This window comes from Drosophila melanogaster, chromosome 2L (assembly GCF_000001215.4).
Source record: "Drosophila melanogaster chromosome 2L".
In the NCBI taxonomy this organism is placed as follows: domain Eukaryota; kingdom Metazoa; phylum Arthropoda; class Insecta; order Diptera; family Drosophilidae; genus Drosophila; species Drosophila melanogaster.
In genome coordinates this window covers 10,199,283-10,221,231 of record NT_033779.5, presented here as the reverse complement: position 1 = coordinate 10,221,231, position 21,949 = coordinate 10,199,283, and the positions used below count along the sequence as shown (strand labels likewise).

The 21,949-nt window shown below is 41.1% G+C and overlaps 8 protein-coding genes and 1 long non-coding RNA gene across 19 annotated transcripts; 6 read left to right on the top strand and 3 right to left on the bottom strand.

Moving 5' to 3' along the window:
- Window positions 1–15: 15 nt before the first annotated feature.
- Npc1a (Niemann-Pick type C-1a) lies at window positions 16–7,420 on the top strand. Of its 7 annotated transcripts, none has more exons than NM_001298867.1 (12): window positions 16–96; window positions 2,343–2,453; window positions 2,830–3,000; window positions 3,060–3,216; window positions 3,273–3,349; window positions 3,414–3,632; window positions 3,699–3,879; window positions 4,052–4,371; window positions 4,432–4,722; window positions 4,782–6,174; window positions 6,241–7,107; window positions 7,177–7,340. In NM_001298867.1, exons 2-12 carry the CDS (start codon window positions 2,361–2,363, stop codon window positions 7,257–7,259), a joined length of 3,852 nt encoding a protein of 1,283 aa, NP_001285796.1. In that variant the 5' UTR covers window positions 16–96; window positions 2,343–2,360; the 3' UTR covers window positions 7,260–7,340. The 7 variants fall into 7 exon arrangements, with proteins under 7 accessions (NP_001285796.1, NP_001188771.1, NP_001188770.1 ...); NM_001201842.2 differs by lacking the exon at window positions 16–96 and adding an exon at window positions 280–363 and having other exon boundaries at window positions 3,699–3,891; window positions 7,177–7,420; NM_001201841.2 differs by lacking the exon at window positions 16–96 and adding an exon at window positions 280–397 and having other exon boundaries at window positions 3,699–3,891.
- Window positions 7,421–7,510: 90 nt separating this feature from the next.
- ath (athos) lies at window positions 7,511–10,089 on the bottom strand. 3 transcript variants are annotated; one of them, NM_001347806.1, is made up of 5 exons: window positions 9,950–10,089; window positions 8,969–9,834; window positions 8,830–8,905; window positions 7,982–8,764; window positions 7,511–7,918 (listed from the first exon to the last, which is right to left on the bottom strand). In NM_001347806.1, exons 2-5 carry the CDS (start codon window positions 9,808–9,810, stop codon window positions 7,535–7,537), a joined length of 2,085 nt encoding a protein of 694 aa, NP_001334734.1. In that variant the 5' UTR covers window positions 9,811–9,834; window positions 9,950–10,089; the 3' UTR covers window positions 7,511–7,534. The 3 variants fall into 3 exon arrangements, with proteins under 3 accessions (NP_001334734.1, NP_001334733.1, NP_609356.2); NM_001347805.1 differs by having other exon boundaries at window positions 8,969–9,892; window positions 9,950–10,062; NM_135512.4 differs by having other exon boundaries at window positions 9,950–10,062.
- A 461-nt stretch (window positions 10,090–10,550) lies between these two features.
- On the top strand, window positions 10,551–11,379 carry CG5727 (uncharacterized protein). Its single transcript, NM_135511.4, has 2 exons — window positions 10,551–11,007; window positions 11,065–11,379. The coding sequence occupies exons 1-2, from the start codon at window positions 10,629–10,631 to the stop codon at window positions 11,235–11,237; spliced, it is 552 nt and encodes a 183-aa protein (NP_609355.1). The 5' UTR covers window positions 10,551–10,628; the 3' UTR covers window positions 11,238–11,379.
- A 66-nt stretch (window positions 11,380–11,445) lies between these two features.
- lncRNA:CR44845 (long non-coding RNA:CR44845) lies at window positions 11,446–12,491 on the bottom strand. 2 transcript variants are annotated; one of them, NR_124173.1, is made up of 2 exons: window positions 11,835–12,232; window positions 11,446–11,747 (listed from the first exon to the last, which is right to left on the bottom strand). It is a non-coding gene; the product is annotated as a long non-coding RNA:CR44845 (long non-coding RNA). The 2 variants fall into 2 exon arrangements; NR_124172.1 differs by lacking the exon at window positions 11,446–11,747 and having other exon boundaries at window positions 11,823–12,491.
- Window positions 11,488–14,147, top strand: CG5731 (uncharacterized protein). Its single transcript, NM_135510.3, has 6 exons — window positions 11,488–11,774; window positions 12,430–12,587; window positions 12,650–12,824; window positions 12,881–13,312; window positions 13,376–13,738; window positions 13,802–14,147. The coding sequence occupies exons 2-6, from the start codon at window positions 12,436–12,438 to the stop codon at window positions 13,919–13,921; spliced, it is 1,242 nt and encodes a 413-aa protein (NP_609354.1). The 5' UTR covers window positions 11,488–11,774; window positions 12,430–12,435; the 3' UTR covers window positions 13,922–14,147.
- Window positions 14,148–14,270: 123 nt separating this feature from the next.
- Snx17 (Sorting nexin 17) lies at window positions 14,271–16,475 on the top strand. The gene has a single exon (NM_135509.3). The coding sequence runs from the start codon at window positions 14,391–14,393 to the stop codon at window positions 15,861–15,863; it is 1,473 nt and encodes a 490-aa protein (NP_609353.1). The 5' UTR covers window positions 14,271–14,390; the 3' UTR covers window positions 15,864–16,475.
- Window positions 16,476–16,914: 439 nt separating this feature from the next.
- On the top strand, window positions 16,915–18,712 carry CG34159 (uncharacterized protein). The gene is made up of 3 exons (NM_001103667.3): window positions 16,915–17,060; window positions 17,572–17,848; window positions 18,200–18,712. Exons 1-3 carry the CDS (start codon window positions 17,044–17,046, stop codon window positions 18,347–18,349), a joined length of 444 nt encoding a protein of 147 aa, NP_001097137.1. The 5' UTR covers window positions 16,915–17,043; the 3' UTR covers window positions 18,350–18,712.
- Window positions 18,713–18,910: 198 nt separating this feature from the next.
- Window positions 18,911–20,228, bottom strand: RpL7 (Ribosomal protein L7). Of its 2 annotated transcripts, none has more exons than NM_001298865.1 (3): window positions 20,084–20,228; window positions 19,704–20,002; window positions 18,911–19,633 (listed from the first exon to the last, which is right to left on the bottom strand). In NM_001298865.1, exons 2-3 carry the CDS (start codon window positions 20,000–20,002, stop codon window positions 19,174–19,176), a joined length of 759 nt encoding a protein of 252 aa, NP_001285794.1. In that variant the 5' UTR covers window positions 20,084–20,228; the 3' UTR covers window positions 18,911–19,173. The 2 variants fall into 2 exon arrangements, with proteins under 2 accessions (NP_001285794.1, NP_523531.1); NM_078807.3 differs by having other exon boundaries at window positions 19,087–19,633; window positions 20,084–20,132.
- A 29-nt stretch (window positions 20,229–20,257) lies between these two features.
- On the top strand, window positions 20,258–21,831 carry Ripalpha (RPA-interacting protein alpha). Its single transcript, NM_135507.3, has 4 exons — window positions 20,258–20,363; window positions 20,566–20,816; window positions 20,876–20,941; window positions 20,996–21,831. Exons 2-4 carry the CDS (start codon window positions 20,694–20,696, stop codon window positions 21,398–21,400), a joined length of 594 nt encoding a protein of 197 aa, NP_609351.1. The 5' UTR covers window positions 20,258–20,363; window positions 20,566–20,693; the 3' UTR covers window positions 21,401–21,831.
- The last annotated feature ends 118 nt before the right edge of the window (window positions 21,832–21,949 follow it).

The following is a 21,949-nucleotide window of genomic DNA, read 5'->3' as shown; positions in this document are numbered from 1 at the left end:
TGTATGAGCACCTTGTTAATCGTAGTTAAATTAATTCCAGCACCACATTATACCTGACTACACACGTTTAATTGACCAACAATTACAGCATACCATGTGAGTAATACAATTTTAAACTATAACGGCTTATCGGGACTTAACTAACAATTAAGTTATATTTAGTTTAATTTATTAACTGCATACTTAAAAAATTAAATGAATTTCTTGTTCCATTCGCTTGTTCCCAACTTGCATTCGGAATCACTGCATATCGACTACAATCGATTGTTTTGCCATTAAGTCTGATAAGCTGTCAGTGGGAGTGTTTACGTTTTAATTGTATATTTCAGTTAGTTTTCACTCTCTCCTGTTTTGGGACCGAGGGTTTGTAGCTCCGTAATCGGATTGTTTGTCGAGGGTATATGCTCGCCTATATATATACCTCCACTCGAAAGTGTTAGCATCAAAATTGCATTGTTAAGATTAGTAGAAAGAAAGATTTTCGTGCGCACCTTAATCATAAAGCCGTGTAATTTAATTAACTGAAGGAATTAACTAAGGTGACTTCATTGCACACACACATACACACAAACCGCTACATACATATGTACACCTCATAATATCCCTATATACGTATGTGCACGAACAAAGAAAACATTTTTATTGGTTCGGCGCATTACTAATGTTTACAATTAACGATTTCTGTGAAAGTGATAGTATACTTATATTGCGTGCCCTTCAATGCGGCTACTGTTCGCTGTCCGTATTCCCATATCTTCGCTACAAGATTGCTTTATTCCGTGACATCCGCTTAGCTACATATCCAAATAGCGCAAAATAAATATATAAATAAAACATCGTGAATGGACCAGCACAGAATATTTCAATCCGCTGATCATATCCCATTCCCGATGCCATTTACCAAATGCGACTGACCACCAGCCAAATTTGCATGTGGCGAAGGGAAAAAAGGCAATCGAAGCGGTTGTGTCGATTTCCCAAGAAGTTGTACATAGTACGTAGCGAGCGAGCATAATGGAATTTCCCCCTCCATAAAATCAGACAACTAGTTGCATCATCACTTTCTCAGTAGTCGTTTAGTATTGTAGATACATATAACGAAAGCCAGTTAACGACAATGCGTTTTAGCGCGAAATTTAACGTATCAATGTCAAAGACCAAACCCGACTTATGTATGTAGCTCCATGCCCAGCTACCTTGTTAACCTAGCTAGTCGGTATCAAATGGTCTCAGTGTTCGTGGATTCACTCTATATTGACCATTGGGTCACAATTCTTGAACTGCTCTTAATGGATCACGAGTTTTTTGGATATTAAAACGCATTTTGTGTCAATTAGCACACAAATCATAGGTGTACGATTTCGAAAACTATTTCAATTCTTTTTGTCATGCATTTTTTATAGAATATTTTCAGTATACAAGATAGTAAAATCATTCATCTTTTTTTTTAAATACGAATGCAATTGTTTAGATTTATCTTAAATTTATTTTAATACATATTCTAGTTTGATTTTTATGACACAAAGTCATAAAGATTTATAAATATTAATTTATTAAAAGTTTAACCATCGTTTTGTCAAAATTCCGCTATTAATTTTAGCATTCTTAGAAATTTTGAATAATATTTTATTAATTCATATTCATGCCTAACAAAACATGTGGTATTTTTGAAAATTTTACTAACATTTTTCTTTGTAAATACAAAACATTTTGGCAAATAAAAGTTAAACAAATTCGAAACAAACGCAATCTTTTATTTTGGTATATTTGGTTTTCATATCGGTATATATTATTTTAATGAGTGGAGGGATTATCCGAAATTCTAAACCACCCAACCATATAATGTGCACTGTTTTGATTACATTATAATTTCGAGTATTTGATTACACCATTCAGCAATATATATTGACTGAAACTGAATGGATATTGAAGCGTGGCAATGAATCAGTTTTATTGTTATTCTTTCCTTAGGAGGCAGTTCTATTATTAGGAATACTGCTTATCGAATTGCAGCGCATCTGCAGAGTCTAAACAACAATTTAATCGCCAGATATCGCAATTGCGAGTTGCAAGTGTTCCAAAACTCACTTCGTTGTATATTTTGTATATATATATTTGGTTTGCTGGAATAAATGTTTATTTAATTCGTTGGAAAACGGTTTCATCTGGCTAAACGCAAATTTGCATGAAGTGTACTTTATTTGTGTAAGCGAAAACGTTGAATTTGCCAGGCTCGGATTACATTTGATTCAGTTCTTAGTCGAAAACCGAGACTCTTACTTCGAATATCATACATAATAGTAAGCCCAGGTGCATACTTTAACCAAAAACGTTCTTTACAGATATGCGATTGTGATAGAATGAGTCCAAGATCCCCGCTCAGGATATCTCCATTTGGAGTACACATCCTCATCGCTGCTGTGCTCTTTACGCTAATTCAATCATCGAAACAGGTAAACTAACATTTGGTTTTTATCATTAAATTTCAATATTTTATCAATATTAAGCATACTGGGTTTTTAATCGCGCAGATTAGTCGTCGTAAAATCATTTCTGAAAATGGACTGGTAAATTGTATTGGAAAAGCTGTTGTTTCACCTCAACAATGAATGAGCTAAAACAGATGCAAGGCAATTAGAAAAAATATATATTTTTATAGCTCTGGGTGGCGGTGAGATGACGTACTTAGTTTTGGAAGTAATATTTAAATTTGAAAAAGGTATTTGGGGTCAGCAAAAAGATAGCTAAAAACCAGACTTCAACTTAGCTTAGCTCACTCTACATATCTCTGCTCTATAATGTTATTAACTTATTTTGCAACTTTTTAAGGACTGCGTTTGGTATGGCGTGTGCAACACCAATGACTTTTCGCACAGCCAAAACTGTCCGTACAATGGAACAGCGAAGGAAATGGCAACTGACGGTCTGGAGCTGCTGAAGAAACGCTGTGGATTTCTGCTGGAGAATAGCGAAAACAAATTTTGCTGCGATAAGAATCAGGTTATGAGTAGCATTAGCTTTGCCCAGGCGTCATAATTATCAAACAAATGCCTTTGCAGGTGGAGCTCCTTAATAAGAATGTGGAGCTGGCCGGAAATATCTTGGATCGATGTCCATCCTGCATGGAGAACTTGGTGCGGCACATCTGCCAATTCACCTGTTCACCAAAGCAGGCTGAGTTCATGCATGTGGTGGCCACGCAGAAAAATAAGAAAGGTAATCATTATTAATAGCTTATTAATTATTGAATAATTATATATTCCGAATTTCAGGTGATGAGTACATAAGTTCTGTTGACTTGCATATATCAACGGAATACATCAACAAGACTTATAAATCGTGCTCTCAGGTACTTCTGGATTCCATATACATTATTCATTGATCGAAAATAATTATTGTTTGTGTTCAAATAGGTTTCTGTACCGCAAACGGGTCAATTAGCTTTTGATTTAATGTGCGGCGCTTACTCAGCATCTCGCTGCAATCCTACAAAATGGTTCAACTTTATGGGCGATGCCACCAATCCATATGTTCCTTTTCAAATTACCTATATTCAACATGAGCCCAAATCAAATAGCAATAACTTTACGCCCCTCAATGTAACGACCGTTCCTTGCAACCAAGCAGTTAGCGTATGTACCTACTATCCTTATTGGAAATTCATTTCATTTTGTGCTAAATATATAAATTGCTTGTAGAGCAAACTACCTGCGTGCTCCTGCTCGGACTGCGACCTATCCTGTCCCCAGGGACCGCCGGAACCGCCCCGTCCAGAGCCCTTCAAAATTGTTGGACTCGACGCCTATTTCGTCATCATGGCAGCTGTCTTCTTGGTGGGAGTCTTAGTATTCTTAATGGGCTCGTTTCTGTTTACACAAGGTTCGTCCATGGGTGAGTTTTACGCAGTTAAATTATTCGTCACTAGTTTCATATCTGAATGTTAAGTGTACTTCAAATTACACTTTCTGTGTGAATAATTTGCAAAACTCATGAATGAATGAATGAATGACCATTTTAGTAGCTTGAAATATAATGAATTTCCCTATTTCAGATGACAACTTTCAAGTGGATGGCAATGATGTTTCCGATGAAATGCCCTACAGCGAGAATGATTCATACTTTGAAAAACTTGGCGCCCACACAGAAACTTTCCTGGAAACATTCTTCACCAAATGGGGAACGTACTTTGCTAGCAATCCTGGCTTGACTTTAATTGCCGGAGCATCCCTGGTTGTTATACTGGGGTATGGCATCAACTTTATAGAAATCACAACGGATCCGGTTAAACTTTGGGCTTCGCCGAACTCAAAATCCAGACTGGAGAGAGAGTTTTTCGATACGAAGTTTTCGCCATTCTATAGGCTGGAACAGGTAAGCTTTTGAGATATAATGGTTTTTTTTGCATAATCGTAATCTTTATCTATCTTGTAGATAATCATCAAAGCTGTGAACTTGCCACAGATTGTGCACAACACCTCGAACGGCCCATACACCTTCGGTCCCGTCTTCGACAGAGAATTTCTAACAAAAGTGTTGGATCTGCAGGAGGGCATCAAGGAAATTAACGCAAATGGCACACAGCTGAAGGATATATGCTACGCGCCTTTGTCGGATGATGGCAGTGAAATCGATGTGTCCCAGTGCGTTGTCCAATCGATTTGGGGATACTTTGGCGATGATCGAGAAAGATTGGATGACCACGACGAGGACAATGGATTCAATGTAAGTCAAATATACTTCAATAGATTTGCTATCAGGTTCGAATTCGGTTTTATTCATAGGTTACCTATTTGGATGCCTTATACGATTGCATTAGCAATCCCTATTTATGCCTAGCTCCTTATGGCGGTCCCGTAGATCCAGCCATAGCACTTGGAGGATTCCTGCCACCTGGAGACCAACTGACTGGCAGCACGAAATTTGAGTTGGCCAATGCGATCATTCTGACATTCCTGGTCAAGAATCATCATAACAAAACCGATTTGGAAAATGCCTTAACGTGGGAGAAGAAATTCGTGGAGTTTATGACCAACTATACGAAGAACAATATGTCGCAGTACATGGACATAGCCTTCACATCGGAGAGATCGATAGAAGACGAGCTCAACAGGGAGTCCCAGTCGGATGTGCTGACTATTTTGGTGTCCTACCTAATTATGTTCATGTACATAGCGATTTCGCTTGGCCATGTCAAGGAGTTCAAGCGAGTGTTTATCGACAGTAAGATAACGCTTGGCATAGGCGGTGTCATCATTGTTTTGGCCTCGGTAGTGTCGTCCGTTGGCGTTTTCGGTTACATCGGTTTGCCGGCCACCCTGATCATTGTCGAGGTCATACCGTTTTTAGTATTAGCTGTCGGAGTGGATAACATTTTTATTCTGGTCCAAACTCATCAGCGCGATCAACGCAAACCCAATGAAACGCTTGAGCAGCAAGTTGGTCGAATACTCGGCAAGGTTGGACCCAGTATGCTGCTCACCTCGTTGAGTGAAAGCTTTTGCTTCTTTCTCGGTGGCCTTTCTGATATGCCAGCCGTAAGGGCTTTTGCCCTATACGCCGGCGTAGCCCTCATCATTGATTTTCTATTGCAAATAACCTGTTTCGTTAGCCTATTTACGTTGGATACGAAGCGCAGGGAGGAGAATCGTATGGACATTTGTTGTTTCATCAAGGGCAAGAAGCCGGATAGTATAACTAGTAATGAGGGACTCTTGTACAAATTTTTCAGTAGTGTTTACGTCCCATTTCTGATGAAGAAAATTGTGCGCGCCAGTGTGATGGTCATCTTTTTTGCCTGGCTGTGCTTCAGCATTGCCATTGCGCCACGAATCGACATTGGGCTGGATCAAGAGTTGGCTATGCCGCAGGATAGTTTCGTCTTGCACTATTTCCAATCGTTGAACGAGAATCTCAACATTGGTCCACCAGTGTACTTTGTGCTGAAGGGCGATCTAGCCTATACGAATAGTTCGGATCAGAATTTGGTGTGTGCAGGTCAATATTGCAACGATGACAGCGTACTCACGCAGATCTACTTAGCCAGTAGGCACTCTAACCAAACGTATATCGCGCGTCCAGCATCCAGTTGGATCGATGACTACTTCGATTGGGCGGCAGCAGCATCATCCTGTTGCAAATATAGAAAGGATAGCGGCGACTTTTGTCCGCATCAGGGTGAGTTTTGACCTAATCCATAGTTGAGCATAGAAAATATCTAATAACATTTCGTTCATATTTCAGATACTTCCTGTTTGAGGTGTAATATCACGAAGAATTCACTTCTTAGGCCGGAGGAAAAGGAGTTTGTTAAGTATTTGCCATTTTTCCTGAAGGACAATCCCGATGACACGTGCGCCAAGGCCGGTCATGCCGCCTATGGCGGAGCTGTTCGGTATTCCAACAGCCATGAAAGACTGAACATCGAGGCGTCGTATTTTATGGCATACCACACCATACTTAAGTCCTCGGCCGACTACTTTCTGGCCCTAGAGTCGGCTAGAAAGATATCCGCGAATATTACGCAAATGTTGCAGGGCAGACTAATGTCAAATGGAGTTCCTATGGCATCGGCCCTTACGGTCGAAGTGTTTCCATATTCAGTATTCTATGTGTTTTACGAACAATATCTGACCATGTGGTCGGATACGCTACAGAGCATGGGTATTTCAGTTCTTTCCATATTCGTTGTTACATTTGTTTTGATGGGCTTCGATGTTCATTCCGCATTAGTTGTTGTCATAACGATAACTATGATTGTTGTTAATTTAGGTGGCCTTATGTATTATTGGAACATTTCGTTGAATGCTGTTTCGTTGGTGAATCTCGTCATGGCCGTCGGCATATCCGTGGAATTTTGTTCGCACTTGGTGCACAGCTTCGCCACATCGAAATCAGTTAGTCAAATTGATCGAGCTGCAGATAGCCTTTCCAAAATGGGTAGCTCCATTTTCTCCGGAATCACTTTAACCAAATTTGCGGGCATACTAGTGTTAGCCTTTGCAAAAAGTCAGATATTCCAGGTGTTTTATTTCCGTATGTACTTGGGAATCGTTGTAATTGGGGCGGCGCACGGGTTGATCTTTCTGCCCGTTCTATTAAGTTATATTGGTGAGTGAAGATAGCTTCTGATAAAATAACTTATAACCTATTAATCCTTCGTTTTTTTTTTTGTTACAGGGGCTCCTGTAAGTAATGCTAGATTAAGGTATCATAGCCAGGCGGCTGCTGAGCACGAGACAGCACTAGCGGGAATACTATAAATCAATCCCATAGTTGTATTGTAATAATCTCAAAAAATATTTTAAATGTTAACTGGTTAAGGTAATAAATAATAACAAATGAAAGTCGCGTTTTGTATATTTTTTGTTAAACTTATTGTTATTTTTTTGCAACCAAAATAAAAAAGATTCGAATACCAAAGAATTAACAAGCCTATCTGTACAATCTTAACTTCCCGATCTTGATGATATATTAATAAAAAAAAAAGGGATAAGGAAAAGATCAAAACATTCTTTGAACAGTTTTGTACTTTATTTCATCTTGTTGGTATGTTTTTAACAAACGGCACAACCTCCTTGATCCATTCGATGGATATTTCCGTGACTTGGCGTAGAAACGTTTGCTCCGTCTGCACAATTTCGGTGAAGAGTATGTAGCTCGGCTTGTACTTTCCGTGCAGAACGCTCGACGGATGGATTTTGGACCTGATGTTGCCGGAAGCGGTTATGTAGAAGCCATCGCGTTGCAGAACGGCAATATTTTCAAAGAATCCATTTAAAATGCATTTCTTCAACATTTCAATGTCATCCGAGCTATTTAGAGCCAAATGCAAGTGCTCGCTTATTTCCCTCAATTGTCGGCGAACATTTCGTGCATAGGTTAAACTACGCAAATTTAAATAGTTGTCGTGACACCACATCTAAAACAGATAAAACGATTTAATGATTGTTTAATAGGAAAGATAGTACGACGAAACACTTACCTTTGGCTTTTCGCTTTTCAAAAACCCATTGAACACATTCAGCAGCGTCAAATGATCACCATGCTTGGACTGAAACTTGGCGTGAGCTAGTGCAGCCATTTCGTTTTTTTCGCTATTCGAGACGAAGACGTGATCGCTTGAGAGAACGGAAACAAGGCTCAGGATCTCCTCCATGCAGCCGAACGATGAAGCAGTAAGCAGTAGCTTTGAGTACTTGGGATCCAAGGGATACTGCACCATTTGCCGACCCAGCGGTGTAATGTATGAGTCATCTCCAGTCTTAATAGCCCCCAGGGCATCGAGGCTCTTATACGCACTGCGCAGTCCATCTTCAAGTGGCGGGTCTAGGAAGTCGAAATTGTTGCAATCAATGTCCAGGGCGAGGAGCTGCAGCACCATTGACGTTGGATTTGTTCTCAGGATTTCTGGCTGAGTTGCATCTGCAAAGGAGTCCATTTCAGCTTTTGTGTACGCCCTGTAGCAGGTTCCATCCGCATCGCGACCTGCTCGTCCAGCTCTCTGCCAGGCTTGCGCCTTAGATATTCGAACTGACTTTAAGACATCCAGTCCGTCGACGGTATTGAACGATTTCTCCTTCACAAAGCCACAGTCAATCACACAACGGATGCCCGGTATGGTGATCGACGTTTCTGCTATATTTGTGGCCAAGATTACTTTGCGTACGTTGGCCGGTGTCGGCACAAAACACTCCAATTGCTTGCCCTGCGATAGCTGAGCATACAACGTGAATACGCGGAGATCTGTTGTTCCAGTCGTGTCAATCTGAAATAGCGAGCAACTTATTTTTAATGATGTGCAATCTGTGGGCTGTACGACGATGGACTCACCTTGGCAAGCTGGCGTATTTGTTGGGCCAATGACTCGATTTCCTCTTGCCCGGTTAGGAATATCAACACGTCGTGGCTGTAATAAATGTACACATATATATAAATCAGTAAGTGTAAATATATATATCATCAGACCTACTTTTTCGGAGTGGTGCGGTGTATGTGAAAGAGGGTAACCAGCACGGTGTGGATGTAATCTTCGTGCTCCTCCTTGGTGTGCATCACACGGACCGGATACGTCCGTCCCTCCAGGTACATGCCCTTGCAATTAAAGTAATTTCCGAAGTGATCGATATCCATCGTGGCAGATGTAACCACTACCTTTAGGTTGGCCAACTTTTGCTTACGCCTCTCCTTTTGAGCATCTTTGACTATCCCGAATAGTAGGTCTGCGTTCACGGTTCGCTCGTGAGCCTCGTCCAGAATAATCACAGAATATTTGAGCAGTAGTCGATCCTTAATGGACTCGCGCAGCAAAACGCCGTCGGTAAGGAATCGAATCTTTGTGGCCCTTGAGGTGACATCCTCGAAACGCACCGTATAGCCCACCGTGTCGCCAATGGTTCCGTTCAACTCCTGGGCCACGCGACGTGCCACTGTTATGGCCGCCACTCTGCGCGGCTGGGTGATTCCGATCATTCCGTTCTTGGCGTAACCAGCCAGCAGCAGGAACTGTGGTATCTGTGTGGTCTTGCCCGAGCCCGTCTCGCTCATGATTAGCACGGTGTCGTTCGCTTCCAGTTCCTTGAGGATTCGATGGCGGCAATTAAAGACAGGCAGTGATTTTTGCTGCTGTTCAATGGAGGTTCTTTTGCTGGTCAGCAGAATGGGAGCTATTGTCTGCTTGATTTGGGCCACATGGGGTTTCTTCTCCAGTATGGGACTGTTCGCCATGGCATCGTACTTCCGCTTGAAGGAGAACTTCACAGGCGATGGACCTACAGCATCGTTTCTGCTGGTTGCAAAGTATTTGGAGTCCATTATTTACACTTTCGCAGCACGTTTCTTTGGAAGAAAAGTCAACAAGCACATTCAAGTTAAGGTTTTGTCTTCGATTAATACACTAAAACATTGATATATTTTTTTTAGATAAAATTATTGTTTAGTCGTTAGTGCCTACCAGTGCCACTTATTTTCCTAAGAGTTTTAGTTCCCCAGCCCGGAGAATTTTTTATAAAAGTTTCAGACGAAAGAAGAAAAGCAACAGGCGTGCGAAATACAGCAGGGTTGCCAGCGTCAGCGAAAATGGTATGTGTAAGTATATACTAAAATCCCCTTTTTAGTTTATAAAATATTTTAAAACAAATAGAAAATTTAATTCACATGATTAACTTCTATGTTATCCTACACAATTCATTTGTTTTTTTTTTTGTTTATTTGGGAAATTTTGTACTTCTCTGCATCGTTTACAAATGCAAAATATGCATAGTAAGGACTAACAATTCAAAAAATATTTATTTGAAATCGAGCCACTTTTAAACATTTCGTCCGAATCTCGAATATCAAACAATTAACCAGTGCCTTTATTTTGTTCTCTAAAATAAGGACAAAATATTCTATGGAAATTGCACTTAAAAGTTATTCTTACTCTCAACTTAATTTAAATAATTTAACATACGTTAATTCATAATACATAATTTTTGGTTTTCAAATTTTTCTTTTAGCTTTTCAGCGGCGAATTTCGTTTATGTTCTATCGTTTCGCATATTTTAAAGTTCTCTTGATCCGGTCACACTATTTTCGTAGAACAACAAACTTGAGATTGAAAAACATTTGTTTTTAGAAATATTGTCAAGACCATGAAGTCCGAGAAACTGAAACGAAACTTTTGGGTCTCCGCCGAAATAGAGTGCATGCTCGACCTGATTAAGGAGGTGAACAACTGCCAGGGAGCCCTGTCCACCAGCACCACCCAGTACACCTTCATCCAAATCGCCAATCAGATGAAAAAAAGGGGTTTTCCAAACAAGTCGCCCACCCAAATACGCAGAAAATGGTTTCAAATGAAGAGCGCCTATCTGTGTTACAAAAAGGGAAATGTTGATCGACTATTTCTGATACCCGAGAAATTCCGCAACGCCATCGCTGAGTTCGTAGAAAGTGGCGAGAAAATCGGACGTTCCAATCTATCCACCATTTCAAGTGGAACCCCAGCTATCGTGCAGCAAAATCAGGAAGGTTTGTATAATATATCATATATTGTTAATATAATATAATATAATATGTATTTTGCAGTACACTCAGAGGAAGACACTTCGCCCATGGATATATTCCTGAATCAGATCCGTAAAAACAATAAAATGATTAATTCGGAGTTCTTTAGGATGGAAGAATCGTTACAGCAATTCGAACAGAAATGCCAGTTTATTAGAGACAAAAACATAGCCAAGCTCATCGATGGTTATTAGCCAAATAAATATACAAATTCCAGATATATAGTAAATAAGTTTTAATAAAATGTAAGCAAAACTGATATATTTTTTGTTTATTTCGTATATAATGCATTGTTGTAAAGGTAGAAACACAATAAATGAGCACTTTATCACATATACAACTTCAACCCTCGCATCTCAAGTACTAAAAGCACTTTACTCTCATAAAAAGAAACTGGTTTTTATGTTGTTTTGTGTATATATATACATTTGCATACGTATTTATGTGCCTTAGTTCTTAATGTCTCCATTTGCCACCGCCACATAATATTTACTTTTCGAGTTCCATCTAAGTGGCTAAAATGGCATTGATGCGTCTTAAACTGAAGTTCACACTAAATATTGGTTTAATAACCGATCGGAGTTAAATAAATTTTTTAATTTAGTTTAATTAAATACTGAAGGATTTAAGCTGCAGCTCACATAAGCTACCATTGGCTACCAAAAAACCGGCTCCAATGCGAAAAACGCTATTACTTAATTGCGCTGCAAATATACAAATAGAAATCATTGGTATGTACCACACATTTCTGTGCACAAACTAGTTTATTTTTTTCTTTTAAGTGTACGTACGTATGAAATTCACAACAAGTCAAATTTGCCAGATAGTGTGTAAATGTACATTAATTTAAATGATCCAAACTTCATAATTAACTGTTTAAGTGTTATATTTTAGTTATTAATTGAAAGTAGCTTCCTGGCTTTAAAGATTAACGTTTGTTGGTAATTTTTTCTAACACCATGTCGTGAATTAATTAATATACAGCTCCATTGTTATCAAGCTGAGCTCCTTTTGTTGTCATTATACCTCGAGCACAATAGACCGAGAACCATTCCGTTCCACATATAGAGTCTAAGTCTTAGACCTGCTCTTGTACTGGAACAGACCTTTTTCTCTTTTTTTTCGCTCTTTATTTTTTGCCCATTGTTCAACGAACCTGTAAGACTGGCTTAAAGTGCGGCGTTGCCAGACGGTTTGGATTTCATAAATTTAAACACAGAACCTACAGATCCAATATAAGAACTAAATTATGAAAGAATATATTAATACGTATATAATACATTTATGTATCTTAAGTGACTATCTACAAACTGCTTAATAACTTAATCATTTTTATTTAAACACTTTTGCAAGTACCAATCTATTCTCCCATTTACTTCCTTTTAGAAAACTATGTTAGCTACTCTTTGGATCATATTACTGAGTAGCACCTTCGGTAAATGCCTCGACAATGGGCTTGCCAAAACTCCTCCAATGGGTTGGCTTTCCTGGGAGAGATTTCGTTGCAACACGGATTGCGTGAACGATCCAGATAATTGCATTAGGTAAGCGTCTAGCTTGCAAAACTAAACTTAGTTAACTTAAACCAATAAATTGGTAATTACAGTGAACAACTATTTCAAACCATGACTGATATTGTTGTGGCGGATGGATATGCATCTGTGGGCTATGAATACATAAATATCGACGATTGCTGGTTGGAAAAACATCGCAGTCACGATGGAAAATTGGTAGCTGATCGCAAACGTTTTCCGAACGGCATTAAAGCTTTGTCTGATTATGTGAGTATAGAATTTAAAAGAAAGCGATTATGTTTATGTTAAATTTGCATTTGAAGATTCACTCGAGAGGCCTCAAGTTTGGAATTTACGAGGACTACGGCAACTACACCTGCGCCGGATATCCGGGCATTATTGGTTATGAGGAGAAGGATGCCCTTCAATTCGCGGACTGGAATGTGGACTACGTGAAGCTAGATGGTTGCTATGCTCTGCCCTACGATATGGATCATGGCTACTCCACTTTCGGTCGACTTCTGAACAGCACGGGCAAATCGATGGTGTATTCCTGCAGCTGGCCAGTTTATCAGATTTATGCGGGAATACAGCCAAACTACTCGGCCATCCAAACGCACTGCAACCTGTGGAGGAACTATGACGACATCCAGGACTCGTGGGCATCCGTGGAGAATATAATCGATTATTATGGCAACAACCAGGACGTAATAGCGCCCAACGCAGGTCCTGGTCATTGGAACGATCCAGATATGGTGGGTATTAATAGGTTTTACCTTTGAATAATATATTTATATCTTTTCCCAATCCGATTTCAGTTGATTATCGGAAATTTCGGACTGAGTTACGAGCAAGCTAAAACCCAATTCGCAATTTGGTCAATTTTGGCCGCTCCACTTTTGATGTCGGTTGATTTGAGAACGATTCGTCCGCAGTTTAAACACATTCTACAGAATCGAAAGATAATCGCCGTGGATCAAGATCCGCTTGGAATACAGGGAAGAAGGATTTATAAACACAAGGGCATTGAGATCTGGTCAAGACCGATTGGACCGCTCTATCAAAACTTTTACTCCTACGCAATTGCCTTTGTGAATAGAAGAACTGATGGAACTCCATCGGATATTTCGGTTACTTTGAAAGAATTGGGCTTGATTAACTTTTCTGGCTACAGAGTGGAGGTAAATATATGACCTTAACTTGATCTTATTTTGTATATCTTATTATATCTATCATCCCTTTAGGACCTTTACGAAAATGTTGACTATGGAGTTTTATATCCCAACACCAAAATCAAAGTGAAGGTAAATCCTTCGGGCGTGGTTATGCTAAAAGGAGAAGTTCAGTACCCAGTTGACTTGTAAATGCAATATGTTTGTTGAGATCGCCTATGATAATATTATTTGATATTAATTTAACCATAACTTGAATTCAACCCTTTCTGCGTTAGCGACTGACAATTTAATAAAATATTCTCTAGTGTATAGGTTCAACATTAAATACTCACACAATTTATAATGAATATTATTTCTAAGCCTCTACAAGCCAATGTTTAGGTTTACATATATATCTAATAAAAGTAATCAAATTAAATGAGCGTATTTTATCTATTATACTTATTCAAATTAAACATTTTTAACGAACTTTTTGTTTGAAACAGCTCTTTTTTGGTATTTTCGACGCGCATGGTATTTTGCGACGATGCGAGTACGGTTACACATCTGGGCGAAAAGTGAACAATTGAAGCTGCGAATTAATTGAATTGAGAGCAATTGCTGCGCTTAGCAGAGGAGCCGCTTGACAATGCAGGTGTGATCCGCTGGCCGGGTGCCAATGCACAGCAGCAGGATGCACTTTTCCATACCGGACACCCAGGAGCTGGGCTCCTCGCCCACCTACACGGCCTACAACATACACATCAACGGCATCCACCACTGCGTCCTGCGCTACAAACAGCTGCACTCGCTGAACGACCAGCTGCGCAGGCACTGTGTGGGCGTCCCCCTGCCGCCCTTTCCACCCAAACGCCTCCTACCGCTCACCAATGGCCAACTGGAGGCGCGTCGCAGCTCCCTGGAGCAGTACCTGCAGGCGGTGGGTCAGGACAACCGTCTGGCCCGATCCGCCCACTTGCAGCAGTTCTTGCAGCGCGCCCAACTGGACACGGCACTGGCCGAGGGCCAAGTCGCCACCGATTGCGAGGAACAGCAGCTGGAGGTGCAGGTCTATACGAATCCCGCGGGCGAACGCATCCTGGTCAACTGCTCGGTGCAGCAGAACGCCAGTGCGCTGCTCAAGAGCGTCTGCCGGGAGTTACAGCTGCCCGATGAGCTGGTGCGCTTCTTTTGCCTGTTCCTAGTGCGACGTCAAAGGAAATCCGGCGAACTGCACCTGGTGCGACGCCTCATGGATTTCGAGTCGCCGTATATAACGCGTCTGCATGTACAGCCCTGCGAACTGCTGCTGCGTACCTGCTACTGGGACTCCAGTAGAGATGCCAAGCTAACTGGAAGCAAAGTGGCATTGAATTTGCTCTACAACCAGACCGTTGCGGACGTGAACCGCGAGTGGGTGGTCATCTGTACGCCCGGCGAGGGTCGCCAACTGAACAGCCTGCAGATGCAGGGAAGAGCGCGTGAGTACATGGACCTGGTGCGTCAGCTGCCCTCCTACGGCTGCCTGCAGTTCGATGAGGCGCAGGTGGACTATCCGGAGCCGGACACAATGGCGTTAATTAGCATTGGCAACAAGGAGTTGGCTCTGCGCACGGCACGTGGCGTTAAGATCTACGAGACGAAGTTCCGGGTGACTAGGATGCGCTCGTGGCGCGTCAGCGTTACACACATTACGCTGGAATCGCGGCTGGAACCCACGCATCTCCAGCTGGCCTTTGAATATCTGATTGGCAAGCAGACGCTGCGCTGGATCACTATTAACAGTGATCAGGCCATGCTGATGTCCGTGTGCCTGCAGGCCATGGTCGACGAGTTGTTACAGCGAGGCGCTGGCAGTGGAAAGGATCAGAATAGCGATGAGGAGCAGGAACAGAATGCAGTCACGTCGTCCTCATCAACACCCAGCTCAACCTGTTCCACGTCGACATGGGCATCCTCCACGTGTTCTACATCCACTGCGCCCACAACGCCGCCAGTTAGGTTTCTGTCCGAAGATTCGGCGCCCAGATCCAAACCCAGGTTGACTACATCGCGCACCTTCGGAGCCGTATTCTTCCGCAACGACGTGGTGGACAATGGAGCACGCGTGGCCAACGGTGCGTTCGAGGGCATCGGCGATGATGATCTATGAGAGTGCTAAAGGAATGCTTGCCGTGAGTTGCCAAAAATCGAGTCCTTTTTCCGAAAAGGAAAAGGCGCGCCAAACTATTTAGAAAACCATTGCGTCTGCGGATGCAGGAGCAGCTTAACTCATTCGACTAAGGTTGAAGATTTTATATATATGTGTGTGTAATAGAAAAGACTTTAATCTATCTGCTACTTGCAAGTGTTACGAAGCCCGAACTAAGTGGGATTTGCGCAGCATAAGTTTAATTGAATGAAGGCGCTAAAATGTGTTGTAAAGAATTGAATGCTCAAGATGAATGGCACGTTTTACCATCATTATATCTAGATCTACGTGTTGAACTATTGTAAATGATCTGTAAATGGATGCTCGACGGATACTTTTATCTCTTTTATCATTTCTTGTATTGTAATATATGTACGTGGAACTTTCTTTACTTTAGAGATAGTTGAAAATATGTTATGCATTTTACAAAAATAAATGTACTGATGACTATGGCATCCGGAACGAGTCCAACCGGATATTTCAAGCAAAAAAGAAAAAGAAACTAAACAATGAACTATGAATGTACATTCCCTTATCTGTTGACTCACTTCCAAATAAATGACAAAAATGTTTCGAACTGCGTTTTTAGCAAATATCTTTTTAGGGTCTTTAATGGTAATAAAATGATGTCATTTTAGCACGTCATTGAATTCAAGCTAGATAATTTTTGAATATCATTGTTCATAGTGAAAGGGAACACAAAAGTGGCATTTAAAAGTTATTGTTGCGGAATAAAATAATTATATCGTATTAATAACGTTTAAATCATAAAGAGAAACGGATATTTAATGGAATTTAAGTGACTACAATTTAAAAATCTGTTGATAAATTACTTTTATAACTATACTTATCATTCTCTGGAGAATATAATTAAACCAGATAACATTTATTTGTACATTAAATGTTATTTAATTAATATTTTTGAATTTATTAACTTAAATCCGTTTGAATGGAGTTAGGGGTATTCGAACCGATGGGCGCCAATAAACCATTATTTTGGTATAATTTCTTGGTATAGGTGGACCATTGAGCCGCGGTCACACTGCGACTGAAGAGAAAAGATTTATACGGAATATAAATAAATTTTCGGCGATAAACAAGACAACTTGGGGAGATTAATTTTACTCAAGCACCTGACAACATGGATCGCAATAATGGGTAATGTATTTGGATATACAGTGCACGCACCCAAAATCGTTACTTTCGCTCGAATTTAACCTGTGTGCGTCAAGCGACAAAAGACTGTGTTTACACACATACGCATGTATGTATGTATGTGCGATCTTCCAAACGATTAACCGTTACTGCTATTTTGTTATATATAAAACTGCGAATTAAATATTAAAAATATTGGGGAAGAAGCATTTCTAACCTAATTACTTTGATTAGCAGGTTATTAACCAGCATATATAGATGCCATAGGATCTTAATAATTCAGGAATTTCAAAAGACAGTTTTTGAAGTTCATATTAAAGTGTAAATTGGTTAATTTGGAAAACTCATTTGCTAAACTGTATTTAAAATAATGCTTAAAGTAGGTCATGGTCATAAAAAGTTTTTTTTTTTTAATATCAGCACAACAAATACAGTGCAGCTTTCAATCAAGGAGTTTGCTTCGCTTTCATAAAGTTAATGATAAGAACTAAATATATTATTATTTACGCTTTAGACGCTATCCCTACAACATTAGGCGGCAGAACAGCGGGCACAATGCGCCGCACAGCTACCATCACCACCATAACAACAATTCGGCGGCGGGGGCGTCCAATTCGCCGGGATACAATAACCACAGTGCCGGAAACTCTCCGTCCGTCGGTGGCCATAACAACAGCAATCCGCTCTACGCCTCCGCCGCCGGACAGCAGCAGCAACAACAGCAACCACAGAGCCTGCCAATCTCGCAGCACGATGAGCTCATCCGGTACATCCGGGGGGCATGGATCAAGGTGAGCAGCTTACTTGGATCCAAAAGGCCGCTCCTTTGTCACCCTGCTTCGCTTTTCGCACGCGGACATCAGGGACCGTGAACACTTGCTCGTTATTCAGACTTTGCAGTCCAATCTTTTCTTTAGAAGAATAGGAAACGATAGTGGATAATTCCAATTTCGATCAGCAGGATCATTCTATGCATTTTAGGCATCAAGATCTAGTTTAGAAATAGCCAACCTCGAGTCCAACAAGTTACCTTTAGGTATCTTTCTAAAATATTCAAGAGCATTTTGATGGTGAAAACCATTGAGATTCGCGGTCCCCGGTCCAAATTGTCGGTTGCTCTTCATGCTTTGCTCTCTCTCCAGGTCTACGAACAGGGTCCACCTGTGCTGTACTGCAACGAATCCGACAATCAGCTGAAGAACTTTAAGCCATTCGATTTGGAGGAGTACTGGGGCCAGCGCCTGGTGCAGAACATCCATGTGACCACCACGCAGGCCGGTGGACACCAGTAGAAGCGGGAATCTGAACAGCGGACAACGGCATGTGCTCCATGTGGTAACGATTAATTAAATTATACATTTAAAAAGGGTGCCAGCTTCCTCCCGATTATTGACTAATTTCCATGCTATTGGAATTTACAATTTATGTTTGTTTGCTAACTGCTTTGGACTATTGTGTGTGTAAAAAAAAAAAAAACGATTTAAATCCACTGCCAGCTGAAAGGCAAACCATGATTCAATAAAGTGTACATTGGCAAACGATTTTTATCCCTGGCACCCTGAATCTAGCTTGCTATCTGCATTTAAGTGTTGTGCACTAAGCGCGCTTAAAATTTGACCAGAACAACAATAAACAATCTAGAGCGTAGACAAATTAACAAGAATCCTGTGTTTTCATTTCAAATAATGGGCCTACAAAAGCAAACTGTCTAAATTTTAAATTTAAATATTGCTATACATCGAATTATTAACGATTAGCAAACCAAAAAATTATACTGAACGTGGGGTTAATCTTAGCAAAGGGCAAGACTTTCTGGAGTACCGCAGAATTCTTTAAAGTAAAAATGTAACATTAAAATGAAAGAAAATTACTAAATTTAAAGTTGTTATGAAACTATTGGTACATTTAACTAAACGTTCCTTAAAAAAGTCCTCTCTCTCTTCACTGATATTTTCCAATTTAAGTCGCAATGACTAAATCAGCGAATCGAAGCGAAAACACTGCGTTTTTGTACTGAACGGCATTTCGTGGGTTTATAAAAGTAACTTTTATTTCTCTCACTGTTTACATCGAACCGCTGCAGTTGTCGTTTCAGCACATAAATCAAAAGGAGTCCTTAGACCATCTTGCGCAGCAGACGGTTGATCTGGTCCTCGCGGTTGCCGAAGTCACCACCGTTGACATAATGGTTGGCCTTCTTGCGCCAGCCGCCGGTGGGGGTGTTTAGCTTGAAGGGCCACAGGAAGTTGGAGGCGTACTTGAAGTTGGGCCCCACGGTGAAGATCTCATGGACAAGATCCTCGACGCACTGAATTTGGTGCGCCTGACGCAGCTTCCGCTCGATCACGAAGTTATCGGTGATGGGCACGCGCTGGCGGTTATGCTTCACGAATCCACGCTTGTAGATCAGCTCCCGCACGGACTTCAGATTGGGATAGCCCCAGGTGATGTAGGGCTCGGCGATGCGCAGCATGTTGATGGTGGCCTTGTTCAGCTTGATGAACACACCGTTGTTGATCTGCCTCAGACGGAACAGCTGCAGAACCTTGCGGACCTTGGGAGCCACCTTGTTGATACTGTTGGCGGTTAATGGGATTGGGCATGAATTGGTGTGACTTGTGCATGGAGGAGCATTAGAGGACTTACCCGCGGATACGGACGACAAAGGCCAATTTGGCCTCGGCGGGCACGTAGAACTGGTTGCGCTTCTTGGCCAAGCGACGCAGCTTGATCTCGCGCTGTTCCGCCTTGATGTACTCATTCTGGTACTTCTCGGCGCGGACCAGGTTCTCCTTCTTGCGCAGGGCAATCACGGCGGCCTTCTTCAGGCGACGTTTCGACTCGGCGACTCGCTTGGAGATTTGTTTCTTGCTGAACTTCAGCTTCGATTCCGGCACGGCGGGCAGCTTTTTCGCTGCTGGCTTCTTGACGACCGGAGCAGGCATCTGTGGGCGGCACAAAACAATGGCATTTGAGCGGTTTCCTTTCACTTTGGATGGTATTTTTATTGAAAATATCGCACTAACCTTTTACTAGTCACTGCACACGCTGGTAAAAGAAAGGGAAAGAAAGACCGGAAACGTGCTATACGCCAACTTCGGGCTGTCAAATCGGTACAACCCTGCTTTCAGTGCTGCGAAATGCGTGCACACGTGACACGCGCGCCATCGGCCAAACGGTCACACTGGCCGCGGAGTGGGCTATCGAAGAAGTGCCACCACTAGCAGAGCAACAGCAAATTGCGCGGATTTTTTTTTTTAGCAAAAAAGTTGTGTTTTTCAACTATTTCCGATTGCTAATTACTAGGTAAGTTGGTTAAACATGTTAATAGTGTATTTAAGCCGCCCTTAGTTCATGAATTCATTGTGCGAGCTGTCTTCATGGGCTGTGTTAAGTAATACTACTTATTTTATAATCTTTTATATATATGTGGAGATGAGTCGTATCTTACATTTACTTCATTTCACTTAATTTACCTAATTAATTTTGAATACCGTATACTTTTTAGATCACTATCAATCACCAACAGCGCTATAAAATTGGAACCTTGCCTTATTGACGACACTGACCTACCATATCTAGTTAAAAAAAAAGATTAAAAACAAACAAAATAACCACATATACAAATAAACCGAAATGAACTCCACTCAAAGCCCGGTTTATCGCACCTCCGTGGAGCAAAAGCGGCATGCTCAAGAAGTGGCCAAAAGACAGCGGATGGGCAACCAAATGCCAAGACTTCGCGAAATGCTGCGAGAGGTAAAGACATCAGTGTACCCCTTAAAGTACCAATATACTTACACATAAATACCCTGTAGAAATACCGCAAGCGCATCATAGAAACGCGCAATAGATGCACGGATGCCCAACGAGAAATCCAATTGGTAGGACATACAAATCTCCATAGTAAGCCCATCATAAACCACCCATTTTTTCAGTCCGAACTCAGGGAAATCCTGCGCCTGGAACTCAGTGAGCTAGAGAAGGATGTGGAGCTTGAGGAGCTGATTCTGGAGGAGCTACTATCCGATGTCAACGAGTGGTATGCCCTGGGCGAAAAGAATCTGGAAACGCTATACGCAGAGCCCGATGAGCAGCAAAAGGAGGTTTTATGCCCAGTTTGTCAGATTAAAAACCTACGCCATCACAAAGGTGCCTTCATCTGCGAGTGTGGCATCCGCTTCGAGCACTCTGCGAACATGGAACAGCTGCAGATACTGCTGCAACAACAAATCGCCAGCCATGAACTTCAGTGCACTCAGGCCCTGCGATTTTTCATCGAACCCGCTTCGGGACAACTATACGACATGTGCGGCAGCTGCGACTACTTCTCCTCCGTCTAGGTCGTTTATGGAGCTGGTTTCTACCGCTGACTGCTGATAGCTAGTTTAAAGGAGTTTATTAGTTATAATAAGATAAGTTACATAAGTTAAACTTCAGACAGTCTTATCAGTTTGGAAAACCAGAGATCTGCACAGAAGATTTTTTAGATCCGAAGGCTTTATATGCGTATTAAATTTTTGAAACAGTGATACATGATATTCCCCCCCTAATTAATCTAAATCCAAAGAATGATATGAGTTATGGCTAGAAATGAGATCTTTAAGCATATTGTTATAATTGCACAACAAATTAAAATTAAAATCTTAGGAATAACAGATTTATAAAATGTATTCTAGGCTCTTACAAAATTCAAACTAAACCATTCTTCTAATGTGGCATTCTAGATTAAGAAAATAAATCAGGTGCGAGACTAAGTTTGATTTATGAATATAAAACGTTTTTCTCTGCTTATTGTAAAGTTTAACAAACTATTTATTAATTGCTTATAACTTCTGGTTCGCTTCGAGTTGATTTAGTGCATCATATATGGGTCGATGGTATCAGTGGGC

Coding starts and splice junctions, on each gene's coding strand:
- ath (NM_001347806.1), bottom strand. CDS start 9,810: ATGGACTCCAAATACTTTGCAACCAGCAGAAACGATGCTGTAGGTCCA. Junction 8,906..8,968: donor CACCGCACCACTCCGAAAAA/GTAGGTCTGATG, acceptor CATTTATTACAG/CCACGACGTGTTGATATTCC. Junction 8,765..8,829: donor AAATACGCCAGCTTGCCAAG/GTGAGTCCATCG, acceptor TCGCTATTTCAG/ATTGACACGACTGGAACAAC.
- CG34159 (NM_001103667.3), top strand. Junction 17,849..18,199: donor TCCGGGGGGCATGGATCAAG/GTGAGCAGCTTA, acceptor CTCTCTCTCCAG/GTCTACGAACAGGGTCCACC.
- CG5731 (NM_135510.3), top strand. CDS start 12,436: ATGTTAGCTACTCTTTGGATCATATTACTGAGTAGCACCTTCGGTAAA. Junction 12,588..12,649: donor GATCCAGATAATTGCATTAG/GTAAGCGTCTAG, acceptor TGGTAATTACAG/TGAACAACTATTTCAAACCA. Junction 13,313..13,375: donor ATTGGAACGATCCAGATATG/GTGGGTATTAAT, acceptor ATCCGATTTCAG/TTGATTATCGGAAATTTCGG.
- CG5727 (NM_135511.4), top strand. CDS start 10,629: ATGAAGTCCGAGAAACTGAAACGAAACTTTTGGGTCTCCGCCGAAATA. Junction 11,008..11,064: donor CGTGCAGCAAAATCAGGAAG/GTTTGTATAATA, acceptor TGTATTTTGCAG/TACACTCAGAGGAAGACACT.
- Ripalpha (NM_135507.3), top strand. CDS start 20,694: ATGAACTCCACTCAAAGCCCGGTTTATCGCACCTCCGTGGAGCAAAAG. Junction 20,817..20,875: donor TTCGCGAAATGCTGCGAGAG/GTAAAGACATCA, acceptor AATACCCTGTAG/AAATACCGCAAGCGCATCAT. Junction 20,942..20,995: donor CCCAACGAGAAATCCAATTG/GTAGGACATACA, acceptor CCATTTTTTCAG/TCCGAACTCAGGGAAATCCT.
- RpL7 (NM_001298865.1), bottom strand. CDS start 20,002: ATGCCTGCTCCGGTCGTCAAGAAGCCAGCAGCGAAAAAGCTGCCCGCC. Junction 19,634..19,703: donor TTTGTCGTCCGTATCCGCGG/GTAAGTCCTCTA, acceptor AACCGCCAACAG/TATCAACAAGGTGGCTCCCA.
- Snx17 (NM_135509.3), top strand. CDS start 14,391: ATGCACAGCAGCAGGATGCACTTTTCCATACCGGACACCCAGGAGCTG.
- Npc1a (NM_001201842.2), top strand. CDS start 2,361: ATGAGTCCAAGATCCCCGCTCAGGATATCTCCATTTGGAGTACACATC. Junction 3,892..4,051: donor TACACAAGGTTCGTCCATGG/GTGAGTTTTACG, acceptor TCCCTATTTCAG/ATGACAACTTTCAAGTGGAT. Junction 6,175..6,240: donor CGACTTTTGTCCGCATCAGG/GTGAGTTTTGAC, acceptor TTCATATTTCAG/ATACTTCCTGTTTGAGGTGT.